The 18,009-nt window shown below is 42.2% G+C and overlaps 1 protein-coding gene across 1 annotated transcript; it reads left to right on the top strand.

The window, feature by feature from the left end:
- The first annotated feature begins 2,530 nt into the window (after nt 1-2,530).
- RDH11 (retinol dehydrogenase 11) lies at nt 2,531-16,557 on the top strand. Its single transcript, XM_081050159.1, has 7 exons — nt 2,531-2,703; nt 4,592-4,710; nt 5,045-5,200; nt 5,974-6,078; nt 7,234-7,443; nt 9,800-9,989; nt 14,223-16,557. The coding sequence occupies exons 1-7, from the start codon at nt 2,642-2,644 to the stop codon at nt 14,323-14,325; spliced, it is 945 nt and encodes a 314-aa protein (XP_080906285.1). The 5' UTR covers nt 2,531-2,641; the 3' UTR covers nt 14,326-16,557.
- Nucleotides 16,558-18,009: the final 1,452 nt, after the last annotated feature.

The following is an 18,009-nucleotide window of genomic DNA, read 5'->3' as shown; positions in this document are numbered from 1 at the left end:
ATGTATGTATTGGCTATGGCTCCTTTCAAGCTGCAACAGTCGAGTTTGCAACAGTGACCATACGCCCTGCCCCCTGCTTAACCTAAAGTATTTATTTTCTTTATAGAAAAAGTTCAATAAACCCTGTACTAGCTCATTTCTCGTGACTCCAGTCCCTTTTTTTGTGTGTAGTTAATAATTCTTTGAACGTTCCCTGTTCAAAATACTGTATGTTTTCTCTAACCTGATTGGACCCAGTCTAAAATACCTGCAATCTCTCTGTCCCCTTTTTCTCCGTCCATTTTCAGGCTCACCTTCCTCTTTCTATCCGTGATGTTAGCATTCATCAAAGCCCTCCTCTCTGTTTGCTGTCATAGCCTCTGTAAGCAACTCCTCTGTTTACCCATTTTTACTTATCTGGTTTAACCAGTGGGTTTTAAACTGGATTCTATGGATGAAATTGCATGCAAATTTCATTTGGATATACAAACATGCCAATATAATGGGAAATGCTCTCAAACCTCATCTTTTGACAACATTACTCAATAGTTATGGACACAGACCCTGGATTCAACCTGCTTAAGTCTGAATCTCCTCTTTGCTGCTATAACCTGGACTAAGAACTTAATCTTGCTGTTGCCTCAGTTTCCTTTCTATAAAATAGGGAAAATTATATTAATAGTACCTATCTCAGAATTATTATGGGAATAAAGGTTATATACACATACATATACCCTGTTTCCCCGAAAATAAGACCTAGTGGGACCATCAACTCTAATGAGTCTTTTGGAGCAAAAATTAATATAAGACCCAGTATTATATTATATCATATTATATTATATTATTTTATTTTGTATTATATTATATTATATTACATTATTTATTTTATATTATATTATATTAAAATAAGTCCGGGTCTTATATTATATTATATAAGACCTTATGTTAATTTTTGCTCCAAAAGACGCATTAGAGCTGATGGTCCGGCTAGGTCTTATTTTGGGGGAAATATGGTAGCATTTGGACAGGGCCTGGCACATAATAAACACTATGAAAGTTTTGGCTACTATTGTCATTTCTGGCACTCCCCCTGGTCCCATGCCCCAGCTAGACCAATGTTTCCCATTGTTCTAGCACCATCTGCTCTATCTGAATCCTCAAGTGGGCTCTTTCCTCTGCTCAGAGCTCTTGCCTGTCAGATTGGTTTCCCATTAATTCCTCAGCTCAAATGGTATTTCCTCAAAGAGGTCTTTCCTGATCTCAAGACCAGGAGGGGCCTTCTGCTATACACTCTCAAAGCTTTCTCTTTTTTCCTTCATAACCTTCATCATGATTTACTTACTTGTTTAACATCTTCCCCAACAGACCATAAGCTCTGAGTGGACAGAGGTCATTTTCTGCCTGGACCTCAGCACAGTGCCTAGTACACTGTAGGAGTACCATAAATATTTGTCAGATGAATGAGTGAGTAAGAAACAAAACATGTGTAAGGCTTTCAATTAAAGGTGTAAACCCTGTACAAAATATTAGGTAACACAATAATGAGCATGTGACGAAATTAGATAACCTAATGTTAAATAAGTAGAAACTTGTACTATGTGAAGGAAACCCTCTCCTCTCCAACTGATATAAAATACTGATGCAATTTGACCTTGAAACATGTGTCTTTCAATCAAATGGAAATGAATTATCCAGAAGAAAGAGCCAGAGTACATTAGAGTGTGCTGTCAGGCATCACAGATAGATAAATACTCATATTAACTAGTGAAATATCCCTCATCTTCACTCCCTGGAAACCAGATAGGCCTCAGATAGCAGAGCTGAAAGGAATGACTGAACAGGGAACCTGCTTATTCCCGGAGAATTTTCATGGTCTAAATTCAAGACAGGATTAAACACTTTGATAAATTGGCAAAAACAACTGCGCTGCTAAAGCTGAGATATTCGTTGCTACCCTGGAAGCTAATAGAAATCACCCAAGTCATCAAGGAAATTATATTCTATTATGAATTAACAAACAGGAAAATTACGATAGTTACCATTATAATTCACACAATAAAGGGATTCTCCTGCTAATGGCTTCAGGGACCAAATGCTTCCACTCCATTGGTGAAGGAATCCCTAAGGAGGAAGGATTCTCACTCAACTCCCCCGCCTTACCAACTGTCAGACCCCAATCGCTCCTATCCTGTGTAATTGGCCTTAAAGTATTTCCCAGATGCCAGTATTTGATCTTCAGGTGAAACAATGTGGTAACTGCCTAACCACGCTTGGGGAAAACTAAAAAGGGGTCTGGTTTAGGCACCGAGAGGCAGAGGTGTAGGGAGATTTCCCGAGAACCTCTGGTAGTCAGAAGGGCCCTGGCAGAGCTGTTGGATGATCCCAAAGGCCTAGAGCCTAGGCGGTTTGGGCTCTGTTGTGTGTCTGGTGCGCGGTTCAACTTCTCCAAGCGTCTGAGAACAGAACGCTCGCTCACTGCCGGTTAGCTGGCGTCAAGTTTTGGACTACATTTCCCAGCTGGTTTTGCTCCCCGGCTGCGCTGCAGTACTTTACTAGGGCGTGTCTGGGAAGGGAAGCCACAGTTAGCGAGCGCTTCTAGGGCTATTCCCTCCGCTGCTGCCCACCCTCCGCTGCTGCCCCGCTGCAGCTGCCGCCCCGCCAGATGATTGGGATCCTGCTCCTCCTTCTCCCCTTTCTCCTGTACATTGCTGCACCGCAAATCAGGTCTGTGCAAATGTACTGCCTTCTCTTGAGACGTTTCGGGGGGTGGCCATTAATCTTTACGGAAGCTCTGTTCTTCAAAAGAAGGAAAAGGAAAATTCCCTGGAGAGGCAGAGGGTGGGGGGGGGGGAGGACTGCAAGTAGGCCGAGGCCCGGTTCGGTAGGTCGGGGAGGCCAGGCTGCCCTGGATGCGGGCGGGGCGGCACCAGGAAACCACAGGCCGTAGGAAGGGGTTGCAGACCGGAGCACCCTGTTTTGTTTCTCCTGTCCCATTTTTTTTTTTTTCATCGAAGCATTCCTCGTTTCCGGCTCCAGCGAACCCCGAGTACAAGGCTACCTCAAACACTTAATTTTACAGCTTTGGGGGTTTCAGACCCTAAGATGCGGTGCGGACCTCAAGACTATTTCTTCCTTAGCTCTCACGTCTTCATCCTGCCCTGTCTAGCCTCTTGCTTCCAGTCTTGAAAGTACAATGGAACGATTCGACTTTTTGCTTTTAAGAAACTGCCCCTTAATGAGAGTCGTGGCATCTGCAACCCTATGCTTGCTTTCTTGTTATTGTTCGATTCTTGCTTTCTCTTGGGTGATGTTGTAAAGGAGAGAGACGAAAGGGTCATGAGCCCTCTCCTGCCTTCTTAGCAGGATTATCGGGCTGGGGGTCATGCCCTGGGGTCTCAAGGTGAGGCTGAGAGGATGAAATGAGTGGTCTCTTAACCAGGTGACATATCGGGCGATGATGGCTGAGTGCCTCCAGAGAATCAGCAACGAGCTGCAAAACAGGCAGCCTGCTGATTGGTTCTGAGGAAGTCACCAGTAGTGACGGTGGACCAGTGACTGAAGAGACATACTTCCTCCTGAGGGGCATGGTGTATTATTTGAGATGGAGTAGCGGTATGGTCGTGTGTGTGTGGGTGTGTGGTTTTTGCTGTTTTGCCCCAGTTTTAAAAGCTTTCATAATGTTAACATTTTATGTTGAATTACCTGTTTATCAACGTTGTAAAGTGACAGTTGTAGACAGATGACATACCAGATCTGACAATTAAGTTTGCGAACTTGTTGCAACAATGTTGCTAACCTTTTTTGATATCAGAGGGATTAGTCATTATGAATTTGCACCAACTGGACAAACAGTGAACCAAGTTTGCTATTTGGAAGTGCTGTAAAGGCTGTATGAAAAAGTTAGACGACCTGAACTTTTTACCAACAATTCATGTCTCTGGCATCACGACAATGCACCAGCTCACAGGGCACTGTCTGTGACGGAGTTTTTAGCCAGTAAACAAATAACTGGATTGGAACACCCTCCCTACTCACCTGACCTGGCCCGCAGTGACTTCTTTCTTTACCCGAAGATAAATGAAATATTGAAAAGAAGACATTTTGATGACATTCAGGACATCAAGGGTAATATAACAGGTCTGGTGGCCATTCCAGAAAAAGTTCCAAAATTGCTTTGAAGGGTGGACTAAGCGCTGGCATCGGTGCATAGCTTCCCAAGGGGAATACTTTGAAGGTGACTGCAGTGATATTCAGCAACGAGGTATGGAGCACTTTTTCTAGGATGAGTTCGCAAACTTAATTTTCCAACCTCTTAAGAGCTCAAACTGAAGCCAAGTGCCTGGCTAATCAAGTATTTATTCAGTCTTTGTACTGCAGTAAGTAGCTCTAAGCAATTATTATCACCCTTGTAATAAAGTCACTTTTGTTCTTAAGTGAGCACAGAAAACATTTGTTTTCTTTCCTCCAACCTTCCTTACACCTATAAAAGAACAGCAGTAGAAGGAACCAAAGCGAACTTCATCCGTGGGATCTGAAGACAGGAAGGTTGCAGGAACCTCTGGCTGAGACAGGCAGAATGAAGCACTGATGAGCTCTCTTTCTCTGTCTGCAGGAAAATGCTATCCAGTGGGGTGTGTACATCCACCATCCAGCTTCCTGGGAAGGTAGCTGTGGTCACTGGTGCCAACACAGGCATCGGGAAAGAGACAGCCAAAGAGCTGGCTCAAAGAGGCAAGTTTATCTGCTTGTAATTCCCTCCTGCTGCTGCCATTTTCTCTCTCACATCGATGATCATTCTTATTATTGCCTCCCAATCTTGGAATTCAAGAACATTGCAAGTGCCCCACTAATTTGCTCATCCAAACCTAGCACAGTGCTCTACATATAATGGACACTTAATGAATATGATTGATTTCTTTCCTGATTTGCTCATCAGATCCCTCTGTTGTGAAATAGGGGTAAAATAAATAAAACAGTGGAAAATAACAATCCACACTAGTATTAGGTCTATAACGCCCACGCAAAAACAGAGCTGACAGTTTGTCTCTTATACATTGTTTGACAGGAGCCCGCGTATATATAGCTTGCCGGGATGTGCATAAAGGAGAGTTGGTGGCCAGAGAGATTCAGAACACGACAGGGATCCAACAGGTGATGGTGCGGAAACTGGACTTGGCTGACACTAAATCCATTCGAGCCTTTGCTAAGGGCTTCTTAGCAGGTAAGTGTAGAACCTGAGACCGTATTGTGGGTCTCGTGATCAACATGGCAGACTTAGCTAAAAAGAAAAGATCTCTCCCTCTCGAATATATAGAAATGCTAGATAAAATATAACCAAAAACTATTGATTCGTAGCTGAGCTCATTAGTAACAAAGGGAAATCCTTCAAAGGCAGACATAAAAAGTGCATTTAAAGCCTTGTACTATCACATGAAAAGCAAATCCAAGAGCACGTTGTAGGCACATCCCCTCATAACCCAGGGACCTAGATCTCCCAAGAAAAGCAGCATTCACTAAAATAAGCTTATAGTCAGAAATTACTAACCACATGAGAAAATGAACTATGAGAGAAAGATGGCAGACACACCAAAGAGGTAAAACCAGTATTTCTTTTGGGCCCTGAATCCCAGTGGTGGGGGAGCAGGTATAACATCCTTTTTATTCTTGCTTTGGAATATTCCCATTCAGCTGGGGAAGTCTCTGTTGGGAGAGGTGGCTGAAACTCTTCCCAGAAGCAGTAAGTTAGTATCTCCTGAACTGGAAAGATTGGAAAGGCCATTTGGTAGTGTAAGATGGAATTTTGCCCTATAGTAAAAGTATGCAGGATTGAGCTAAAGTCTTACAATGAAAACAATACAAAATAAGTATGAAGGGAAAATGGAGGATAGATTGAAGTCCTGCATCCCCACGCACAAAGCCTGGGTTTGAGGCAGTTTTCTAAGATGTAACAGCTATGACTGGCCACTTGCACCCTCCATGTGCTCCTCCCTGCAGAGGAAAAGCAGCTCCACATTTTGATCAACAACGCAGGAGTGATGATGTGTCCCTACTCTAAGACAGCAGATGGCTTTGAGATGCACATAGGAGTCAACCACTTGGGTAAGAAATCTGGTTTCATCACAAAGCTAGAGGGAACCTAAGCTTCTTGGAAAAATTAGGGGTCGGACTGAGCCTTCTCTGGGGTATGATTGGACCTCTGGGCCATAATAGACTGTAAGTAAATAATAAATAGCATGGCCCTGCTAAAAAGCTCAGGGATAAACCTGAGCCCCACTTGAGGTTCTGCCCACTGTTTTTTAAGTGTGTTTTTCCAGGACCCATCAGCTCCAAGTCAAGTAGTTGTTTCAATGTAGTTGGGGAGGGCTCAGCTCACAGTGGCCCATGCGGGGATTGAACCAGCAACCTTGGTGTTAAGAGCACCATGCTCGGCCACCCGGTGGCTCAGGTGGTTGGAGCACTGTGCTCCTAATGCCAAGGTTGCTGGTTCAATTCCCAGATGGGCCAGTGAGCTGCGTCCTCTACAGCTAAGATTGTGAACAACAGCTCTCCCTGGAGCTGGGCTGCCGTGAGCAGCCAGAGGTTGGTATGTGTGCTTCCGTGGGCTGCTGAGTGCTGCCACGGACTGCTGAGTGCTGCCACGGACTGCTGAGTGCTGCCACAAGCTACTGTGTGCCGCCATGAGCGGCTGGCAGCCTATGTGAGTGGCTGGCAGCTGGTGAGAGCTGCTATGAGCAGCCAACCGACAACCAGTGACCGACTGCCTCAGCCGGGGGGGAGCACAGGGCACAAGGCCCCTAAAAAAAAAAAAAAGCACGGTGCTCTAACCAGCTGAGCTCACTGGCCACCCCCCTTCCCCTTTTGTAATCCGTGATCAGATTCAGTTTACTTTGGAGCACTTTTGAACAGCCTAATTGTATAGGGGGTTGTATAGCTTTCTTCATCGTGATCCCTGTGGCCAGCGTCAGGCAGAGACTGCCTGCTCTTAAAGAGTGATATTAATCCAAATTGGAATGAGAAGGGATTTCATGTTTGTATTTAGATAATCCAAACCTACCTCATAGAAGGCTGTATCGTGTCTTTGACCTTTCCTATTTCCCTAAACCCTCACTGAACTTGTTCTGTAGTTGATCATGAATTAATGAGGCAGAAAGCCTTATTCCTGAGTTCTCTGCTTCCCATGGCTTAGCCCTGCACCACCACTCCCTTTACCTCTGCATTGGCCCTGAACTCTGTTAATTCTGGTTTTTCATATAGGTCACTTCCTCCTGACCCATCTGCTGCTGGAGAAGCTGAAAGAATCAGCCCCGTCAAGGGTAGTGAATGTGTCTTCCTTAGCACATCACCTGGGAAGGATTAATTTCCATAACCTTCAGGGCGAGAAATTCTACTTTGCAGGTCTGGCCTACTGTCATAGCAAGTTAGCCAATATTCTCTTCACCCAGGAACTAGCCCGGAGGCTAAAAGGTAGGCTTAAAAGAAATGAGTGTGGAAACATGAATTGGAAAGTAGCTAAAAGCCACAGGAATCGAAACTGTTTTCTGGAGCCTATTCCCTGGACAGGACCTGCTTCCATGACTATAACGGGGTATAGTTTTAGTGAACAGCCCACAACTGAATATTGGAGATGGCTGGCAGGGAAAGGGCAATTCTGACTTTGAGTCTGAAGGCTTGACTTTACCACTTACTAGATGTGTGACCTGCAGCAAGTTACTTAACTTTTCAAGACTTATTTCCTCATATGTAAAATGGGATTATTTCACAGGTATCGTCATAATTCAGGCCTCATGAGCAAGTCAAGGTTGTTTGCTCACAGTGATACTTAACTAGAAGGGAGGCACCTGAACTGGCACTAGATACAACCGTTAAGATAAAACAAGTGCTGGGACTATGGGGTGAGGGAGGGTCCTCCCTAACAGTCACGGGTCAAATAAGAGGGAAATACATGCTTGAGGAGAGGGATCTCAAATAGAGTTCTTTAGCATCATCTACTCTGGATTTCCAGTAAAGACAAAGGATATCCAGGGTGGACAATTGGAGTTGCTTAGGGGTTGAGGCAGGTAGAATTCAGGTTCAGGGAATCAGACACAGGAGCCCCATTGTTGGAACAGGATCATCAAACCATGTGGACGGTTGTGAGATGGGGAGGAAGGAAGCTGGTGGTCAGCTCAGTTCATATGCCCAGGGCTTGACATCATTTACCAGCTCAGGATGGATCAGGATCAGGGTGGTGAAAACTATCCAAAGCTTTGGTTAGGGAGCTAGGGCGGTCTGGAGGTGTGAAGATGGGCCCAGCTATGAGGATCAGAATAAAGCGAGGATACATGAGTGTGGAAGCCTGATAGATGTGAGGATTTGGTGGGAAATCATTGTGGTACGATGAAAGAAATCTGGGCATGAAAAGAGAGTGATTCATTCAACCATTCAACAGACGTGTATTCAGTGCTCGTGCTACTCTATGCACTGGATTAGGGGCTTGGGGATGGACTGGTGCATAAGACAGGTACAGTCCCTTCCTTGATTTGGTTTACATCCAATGGGGGAGAGAGATAATTTTCAAGTATTTATATAACTGTTGCATGTAAAATCAGTCGAGTAATGAATCATTTTCATTGTAAAATTTTCAAATAACATGGAAGTACATAGAGTTAAATAAAGGTGGAAATGCCCTTCACTTGTTCGCCTCTCTCCCCCTCGTACTTTTCACTTGTTTCCCTCTCTCCCCCTCGTACTTTTCTCCTCTCAAGAATCGACTGTCAACAACTTGATGTGCACCTTTCCAATCACCTTCTTATGCATTTACATATGTATATGTCATACACAAGGAACTGAAATTCCGACACAATATCTTGGAGATCTTTCCACGTAGTAGAGATTTACCCCATTCCTTTTGTTGGTTGCATTGTATTTCATAGTATAGCTGTTAATTTATCCATTTCCTTAACAACATCTAGATTGTTTCCTTTTTGTTGTTGTTTCATTGTCATTGTCGTAAATGTTATAAAGGGGAAGCACAAGGACCTTTAATGGATTTGGAAGGGACCTTATTCAGTCTGAGGGATCAGGGAAGACTTCTCTGGGGAAGTGAGATGCAAGCTGAGCCCTTAGAGAATGATTAGAAGTTAAATGGGTTACCATGTGGGTGGGGTGAGATGTCTGCGGAACATTCCAGGTAGAAGGAAGAGGCTACACAAAGGTCTGGGCTTAGTTTGAGAAACTGAGAGAAGGCCATCATGGTTAGAACATAGAATATAGAATATGGGTCATCTAGAGTAGCCATTGAGTTAAAAATTATACAAGTCCTCAGGCATTTAGCTGCAATTTGTGAAATCCACAAAAGCCTGACAGTTTAGTCTTTTCATAATCTTGACCCCAAAACTCATTGGGCAACAAAACCTCACCACTAGGAAGAGTAGGAAATAGACAGTATATGTATATGCACCATATTACCTTTATAAAATCAGAAAAAAATCTGGAAGCATTTCTGGCCCCAAGGTTTCCAGTGAAGAATTGGGGACCTGAAATAGCCTATGTGTAGGTGTTATTTAATACTTGCCAGGCACTAGACACTACTCTAAGCTCTTTTACATATGAACTCATTTAATTCTTAGAACAATCCTGTGAAGTGCAAGTCTTGTGATTATCTCCATTGTACAAATGAAGAAACTGAGTCAACATCAGGATCTTGCCCAAGGTCACACAGCCAATGAGTGTTAGAACTGGGATTTGAAGCTGGGCAGTTTTTATTTATGTACTCTGCTCTCTTCGGCCATTCAGCAACATTAAATTCTGTCTTCCCTTCTCTATATGGCACCCTCGTCAGGCTCTGGCGTTACGACATATTCTGTACACCCTGGCACAGTACACTCTGAATTAATTCGGCACTCCTTTTTCATGAGATGCATATGGCGGCTTTTCTCCTTCTTCATCAAGACCCCTCAGCAGGGAGCCCAGACCAGCCTGTACTGTGCCCTAACGGAAGGGCTTGAGACTCGAAGTGGGAATCACTTCAGGTATGAATGTATCTGTTTTTGAAGATATAATTTTAAAAGTACATTCTCTAACAAAGCTTTTGTCTCCAGGATTTTTACCGTTTAATAGGGAAATTGGACTCATTCACATTTTTAAGTGGTAACTGCTAGGTTTGATTTTATTCGTGCCAGACTGATGATTATACTGATGCTATGCTTTCTGGTTGTTTCTTTTCTTCCTACTTTTTGTTACGTCAGTCCAGTTTTTTGTTGTTGTTGTTCCCTTTTGGACTCCTAGTTCTATTTTTTTACATTAAAAAGAATTTGAATCTGTATTTCTCCGTTGGCTTCAGGATGAAAATAGTATCAGTGGACTCCCTCTTGAATAAGTGAAGACATTTAAAACTTTATTGTAGAGAATTTTGAATATACACAGCACACAGAACAGTATCCAGCCTCAACAACCATTAACCCATAATCCAGCCTCAACAACCATTAACCCATGGCCAGTCCTGCCCCATCCCCATTTACTAATCCTTCCCATATTTTCCTCATCCCATACTATTTTGAAGAAAATCCCAGATATCACATAAGACCACAGTCTTAACATGTTTTTAAATCCGCCTTCAAGATTTTGTGGAAATAACGCAAAATTTTAGAGCAAAGGCTACAAATAAATCAAGATTTGAAGGAAAAGTAGACAGTCCTCATGAAAGGCTATAATCTCAAATTTAGAGAGGAGCCACAGAAATTATTTTAGTAGAGGGAGATATAATCTGGTCTGTGCTTTAGAAAACATCTCTGGTTACTTTGTTTCATGAATGAGTAAGTACCCCAAGTGAGAGAATGAGTGCTTGATTTAAGGTAATGACAATTAGAATGAAAAGAATGGTTAAGTGAGAGAGGCCCTGAAGAGGTAGAATTTTTACCACTTGATGAGCAATTGAGTGAGGAGATAGGGGAGGTTTGGTGATCTTGGTTCAAGCCTGAGTTATTAGGAGATCGACGGTAATATTAACTGAGACATCAGACATGGGCAAAATAATGTGTATAACTTAGGTTTCTTTGATCCCAAGGCAGCAGAAATGGACTCTGGTTAATGTCAGCAAGAAGGGAATTTATTAAAATATGAGGTACTCCTAAGTTTAAAGGGTAGACAGAAGAACTAGGCTTAGAATAGAGTGGCCAGTCAGCTGGACTCTCCGATTGCTCTAAGCCTGTCTCTTGAGTTACTCTTTGGACCTGGGTAAACCCCAGCTATCTTCAGTCTGTTTTGTTGCTCACTCTCCAGTCTCTAGGGAAGTAGCATTGGATCTCCTTACCCCTGACCCCCACCTGCCATCCCTTCACCCCCATTGCCTTGGCTAGGGGGCGACAGGCAGGTACTTGATTAATGGGCTCTTCAAACCATATTCAAGGGGAAGAGGTAATTCCATAGAAAGAATTCAGGCTGCTATTGCCAAAAGAATGTGGAATAAATGTTCAACCAAAGCGTAACAATTGCCCACTATGTAATAAACCTGACTCTGTACATGTTGAGTGTGTTTTCCATAAGACATGTGAATAGAAATGTGTAGCAGGTAGTTGGAAATGTGGTCTGAAGTACAAGAACATAGATTATTTCATTTTGTACACTGGAATGATTTTCCAAGAGTGACTGGATTCTTCTTCTCTGGAGATTTTAAAAAAAGAAATAATCCTTTATCTTAGTTTTGACTGAATGGTTTAAAGTAAGCCAGCCTCAAAGCCATGATTACTGAATTGACTTTTGAAGAGCTTTTCTATTGCCATAGATTTTTAATTTTAAGTACTTTGAAGATCAAACAGCAGCCACATAGGCCGCTATCAAGAAACGACCAACATAAAAGTAATCTTGAATGAAGCCTTAGGAACTTTGCACTGGTTGTTCTTTCTGCCTGAAGCCACTAACCTACTTTTTTGTCTCTATGGATTTGCCTATACTGGACATTTCATATAAATGGAATCATATCATATGTGGCCTTTTGTGACTGTTTTTTTTTTTACTTAGCATAAAATGTTGAAGGTATATGCATGCCAAAGTATGTATCGGTACTTCGTTTCTTTTTATTGCCAAATATCTCATTTTATTGATACACCATATTTATTTATCCATTCATCAGTTGATGGGCATTTGAATTGTTTCCACTTTTTGGCTATTTGACTATTACTGGTATGAACATTCGAGTATAATTTTTGTATGGACGTTTTTCTTGGGTATATACCTAGAAGTGGAATTCCACTAGAATATGAGTCCTATGTTAGTTCTGTGTTTAGCTGTTGAGGAATACTAGACTGTTTTTAAAAGTGGTTGCACCGTTTTACATTGCCACAAGCATTTTATGAGGGTTCCAGTTTCTCCACATGCTTGTAAACACTTGTTATTGCCTGTCTTTTTTATTTTAGCCATCATAGTAAGAATGAAGTAGCATCTCATTGTGGTTTTCATTTATTTTCCTGCTAATGATGTTGAGCATATTTTCATGTGCTTAATGTACATTTATATACCTTTGTTGGAGAAATGTTTGTTAAAATCCTTTGCCTATTTTTAAATTGGATTATTGTCTTTTTATTGTTTAGTTGTAACAGTTCTTTATATAGTCTGGATACAAATCCCCTATCAGATATATGATTTGCAAATATTTTCTTCCATTATGTTGGTTTATCTTCACTTTCTTCATGGTGTCCTTAGAAGCACAAAAGTTTCTGATTTTGATGAAGTCTAATGTATCTGTTTTTTCTCTTGTCTCTTGTGCTTTTGGTGTCATATCTTAGAAACCATTGCCTAACCCAAGGTCACACAGATTTATTACTGTTTTCTTCTAATAGTTTTATAGTTTTAGCATTACATTTAGGTCTATGATCCATTTTTGTTAATTTTTCTATATGGTAGAGGTAGGGGTCCAACTTCATCCTTTTGCATGTGGATATCCAATTGTCCCAGAACCATTTGTTAAACAGATTATTCTTGGGGGGTGGCCGGTTAGCTCAGTTGGTTAGAACCTGGTGCTAATGATGCCAAGGTTGCCGGCTCAATCCCTGTATGGGCCACTGCGAGCTACACCTTCCTTAAAAAAAATAAAAAATAATAAAAAGATTATTCTTTCCCTATTAGCTTGGTAGCTGTATTAGTCCACCTTGGGCTGCCATAACAGAAGTTTATTTTCTCAGTTCTAGAGGCTGGAAATCTAAGATGAATGTGCCGGCAGGGTTAGTGTATGGTGAGGCTTCTCTTCCTGTCTTGCAGACGGCTGCCTTCTTATAGTGTCTTCACATGGTCTTTGCTCTGTGTGAGCACACTCCTGGTGTCTCTTCCTCTTCTTAAAAGGACACCAGTCCTAATGGACCTAGTGTTAGGCCTTTGCCTCATGTGGTTATTTCAGACTTGTCAACTCACCTTTTCACCTTCAGAATTTGCTTCAAATGTCCAGGAAGCAGTTTTCTTGAAATAGTATAGTTTTTAAAAGTACCTTTCACATGATTTCAAATGTTTTGATCTGTTTACTCAATCATTTTTTAAACCATTCCTTGAATACCTGCTGTGTACTAGACACAGAAAATATAAAAATGAGTAAAAGAATTATCCTTGAGAAAATTTTCTGGGCGGTGCAGAGTTGAGTTCCCCCTTCTGTATTTAATAGGGACTTGAAACAATTAGAATTACAGCAATGAAGAGAAGGCATATGAATCATTGGGTACCCTGTTCCATTTCTTTTCTGCTTTCATCTTGTCCTTCTTTCGTTATTTATGAAGCTGATTTTGTTTTTCGAGTTTAAGGACAGGTATAACTGCAGGAATACCAGAAATAAGTGTGTTGGTTTTTTTTGTTTGTTTGTTTTTTTCCACTCCAAACATTTGTGACCAATGTAAATAGCAGGATCTCAGTTCCATGACACTGTACAAAGCCTGAAGAAAGGGCCTAAGAGATTTATTTGAACAAGATGAAAATATACAGGTGTCAGGCAGGCACTGATATTATAGTTACATACTATATACATACAAAGGGGGATATAAAGACTAACTGATGCATTTATATCAAACAAAGCATTCTGATCAGAGGTGATCTAGTGAGATCTAAAATGTAATTACATTTTCTCTGGGGTAAAGATTGGAGAATGAAGAGATTAACACTGGATTTGTGAAAAGCCTAGAGGACATGTTATCCCGGGGTCATTTTTCTGTCATATGCCTTATCCCAGATGGAGAATGGACTCCATTCTTAACCCAGTTCTTTAAACCCCTCTCTTTCCCTTCCAGTGACTGTGATGTGGCATGGGTCTCTGCCCAGGCTCGTAATGAGACGATAGCAAGGCGGCTATGGGATGTCAGCTGTGACCTGCTGGGCATCCCGATGGATTGACGGGTGGTGGCAGTTGGACCACTCAGTGCACCCTGCCAAAATGATTCTCCTTCAGGATGGCCAAAACCTTGAGCACAAAGAGAACAAACCTTCCAGCCTTACCAACTTGATGTCTAGTAAAATCCAGGGTACACTGCCAGATTTGAGACACCTTGCACTTGTCCAGAATCACTTTGGTTCTGTTATTACCAGAGTTACTAGAGATCATAGACCTTCATATGACCTGCAAACTCGTATTTTCCTTCTGAAACCTACTACCTAGGAGAACCAAAACTTTAGCAGGGTTGATTTGAGGCAGTCTGGACTAGTTTCTATTCTACCCTCTATGTTCACGATGAAGTTCCAACCTACCAACCAACCAACCAATCGACCAACCAGCCAACTGACCAACCAACCTTCACTTGAAGAAGGCCACGATGCAGCCTCTGCGAAACTCCAGGAGTCACAGTGGCTTTGCTCAAGAGCAAGGCTTGTCCCTCACCTCTTAAGAAAACCATCATGGCACCAACATCTGAATTCTTTCAGGAAATTTAGCTGAATCTGGATTGTGGCACAGCTTTCTCTTTGACAACCTAAATCCACTGCTAAGACATTTTCCCATGCCTTGACCATGAAGAACTTCCTTTTCTAAGCAGTTTGTGGAGTTTGTAGGACGGCAGAAATTCAGAGGAAGGCAGAAATAAAAATCAAGTTTAAACTGTCATTTTCCTGCTGTTTCTCTGACCAGCAAGGGGATAGTGAAAGGAGCAGTTTGAGAAAGGAGGCTTTCTGACGTCAGTTACTGACCCCAGATCCATGGAGGCCTCCCTTTTTGCCTGAGATTCTCTTAAACCAGAAAAAGGGGGAAGGTGGTGATTGTTGCCAACTATATGTATTCTTGTATATTTATGCAGTTGGAAGTATTTTCACAAAATTCAAAATAGCCACAAAGGAACAGTCTTAAACTGGACCCTGGTGCAGGTAAACAATCAGATTTGGAGCAAACCGGTGTCATCCAGTCTCATACAAATGGGTAGAGCTGCAAGGGGAAGCAGACTCTATATGTTGATACCTACTCAATAAGAAGCACATGAGTAGCAGAAAAGAGAATAAGCCTGGAACATAATGCATGCAATGAAGGGACAACTTAAGGATTAAAAAAACCAAACTAACAAAAAAACAACTAAAGATGGTAATATCCAGCTATAGAAGAATCAAGGGTGAGCAGAGCACCTGAGTTATAAAGACTGCTAAGGCACTATCTTAACAAGCACCAGTTAACTAATATGGCAGGAAAAAAACAAAACAAACAAAAACACCTCAATTCTTTATTCAACAAAATTATCTTAAGGACTGACATTGGCAGTTACAGTCAATTTAATAATCTTTCAAGGCATTTCCTTGCATTATCTTGACAAGATTAAACTGTCTATTTGCTTTTAAAAAATCTACATTTTATTTGGAGAGCTTTTACAAAAGTAATGCTGCCAAAGGAAGTCTAAGGAATTGGTAATGTTTCCATTACTTGTTTAGAGTATGTTATTCTAATAGTTTGTGATTTTCTTGAACTGACAATTATATATTTACTCAGTGGGGAAAAGAGTTATAGGACCTCAGTCTTCTCATATTTGTAAGTTAATAATCTTTTGTTGAACTTGTTTTGATCATTAAACTACATATTCAGAAACAGTCATTTTATGGAAAAATTTGAAAACTTCTGATAATAGTACAGTAGAATAACTGAATTAATATTTTACTTAATTTATATTGACCTGTCAATGACAAAGAAAATATTTTGATTGTTTATCATGTTTTTATTTTCTAGAATAAAAACTAAGAATTAAAGGAAAGTTTAATATAGTCAAAAGAAGAAAAAATTCATTATTATGGTTATGCAATCATTTCTCATTCTAAGGATAATTTGTCCCAGATCATTTCTCATTCTATGGATAATATGTCCCAGAATCTAGCCACAGTACACTTGACTGAAATGCCATTCACTCAGTTGTGTGATAATTTGATTATTCATTTACCTATTTTCTTTTTTTTTAAATTCATTGGGGTGACAATTGTTAGTAAAATTACATAGATTTCAGGTATACAATTCTGTATTACATCATCTATAAATCCCATTGTGTGTTCACCACCCAGAGTCAGTTCTTCCATCACCATGTATTTGATCCCCCTTACCCTCATCTCCCACCCCACCCCCCTTACCATCTGGTAACCACTAAACTATTGTCTGTGTCTATGAGTTTTTGTTTCTCATTTGTTTGTCTTATTCTTTTGTTGTTCATTCACCTATTTTCTACTTTTATGATGCTGTTCAAAGATCATTCTTTTTTTGCCCCCCCTTCTTCCGCCTCCCCTCCCACTCTGGTTCAAGCTGTTATTTCTCAGTCTAGTTGTGTAGGACACAGCTCCCTGGCACATGCTGGTATTTATAGCCTTGCGCTCCTCCAGGCTGAAGCAGTTGGTCACCAAAGTTAGTTGGCCGCTCACAGCAGCAGGCGGCAGCACAGGGGTGGGGGCACCCCATTGCTGGGGGCAACCTCCAGCTGCTCACGGTAGCCCAGCTCCAGGGAGAGCTGCTGTTCACAATCGGAGCTGTAGAGGGCGCAGCTCACGTAGGAATTAAACCCGGCACCTTAGCGTTAGGAGCTGCGCGCTCCAATCGCCTGAGCCACCTGGCAGGCCCCTCAAAGGTCATTCTTTCCATCCCAGGGTATTTATCTCCTTTTTGTACCTGCTCCTGTTATAACATGCTATGGGACTTCTCAGTACACTGCCACTAACACTTAGACTTTGCTATCTCTATGCTTAATAGCTACAAGGAGCTCAACAAAAGTTTGTTGCATCAATGGTCAGTGAACTCAATAAAAATAAGGGTCCAGGAAACATAAATCACCAGATCGTTTCCTCCTGAACAGTCACAGATCTTTTAATATGAGCGGGCAGTTTAAACGCATTGGGCTGCCAAGCAAACATTTCAGAACGGGGTCCTTAGGCAAATCATGAAATCCGTAAAAATGGGAATTCCCTTTCACTGAATGATGAAAACCATGGAGCGCAGTAAAGGACATTGTTAATACATCACACCTAGTGGGAAGGAGACTTGCAGCCGCGTCGCTTGCTCACCACATTATAAGTTACCCAAGGGCAGAGAGTGAATCTTTTATTCACCAACACACGCCAGACCCCTGCACAGCGACTACGCTTAACAGTAAACACCTGCCGAGCGAAGGCTTGCGCTAAGGCCAGCCGGGCTGCTAGAGGCTGAGTGTTTGGGGATCACACCGGCGGGGGCCGAGTTCTGAAAGAATGTGACCCTGGTCACTTGACCTCCCCAGAAAAAGTGCTTTACCTAAAGCTCGAGGACAAGCAGGGACCGGGCCCCCTCTACCTTTCGAGGCTGAAAGCTAACAGGTCGTGAACTAAGGAAGTTAGGGTGGCCAAACAGTGCGATTACAGTGAAGACGATGTTCGGGCGCATACTGATACCAAACCACGGCGTGTCAGCTTAACCCTTCGCTGCTACGGCGCTGGCGGAACCACCGCCCCCCGCAAGGCTTGACCTCTGAGTCGGAGCGCTTCCCCCCGCCGAACTACAGCCCCCGGCATGCACTGCAGCGTCAGCCCGATGCCGGAAGCCAGGGCCCTAGAAAGAGGCGGCCGCGCTGCCGGTGCCACGGATCCCCACAGTCC

This window comes from Rhinolophus hipposideros (genome assembly GCF_964194185.1).
Source record: "Rhinolophus hipposideros genome assembly, chromosome: 5".
In the NCBI taxonomy this organism is placed as follows: Eukaryota; Metazoa; Chordata; class Mammalia; order Chiroptera; family Rhinolophidae; genus Rhinolophus; species Rhinolophus hipposideros.
This window is presented reverse-complemented; position numbering and strand designations above follow the sequence as displayed.

Excerpts from the sequence above, each read along its gene's own strand:
- RDH11 (XM_081050159.1), top strand. The coding sequence starts at position 2,642 with ATGATTGGGATCCTGCTCCTCCTTCTCCCCTTTCTCCTGTACATTGCT. Across the intron at positions 7,444-9,799 it reads ACTAGCCCGGAGGCTAAAAG|GCTCTGGCGTTACGACATAT; the intron begins GTAGGCTTAAAA and ends CACCCTCGTCAG. Across the intron at positions 9,990-14,222 it reads CGAAGTGGGAATCACTTCAG|TGACTGTGATGTGGCATGGG; the intron begins GTATGAATGTAT and ends TTTCCCTTCCAG.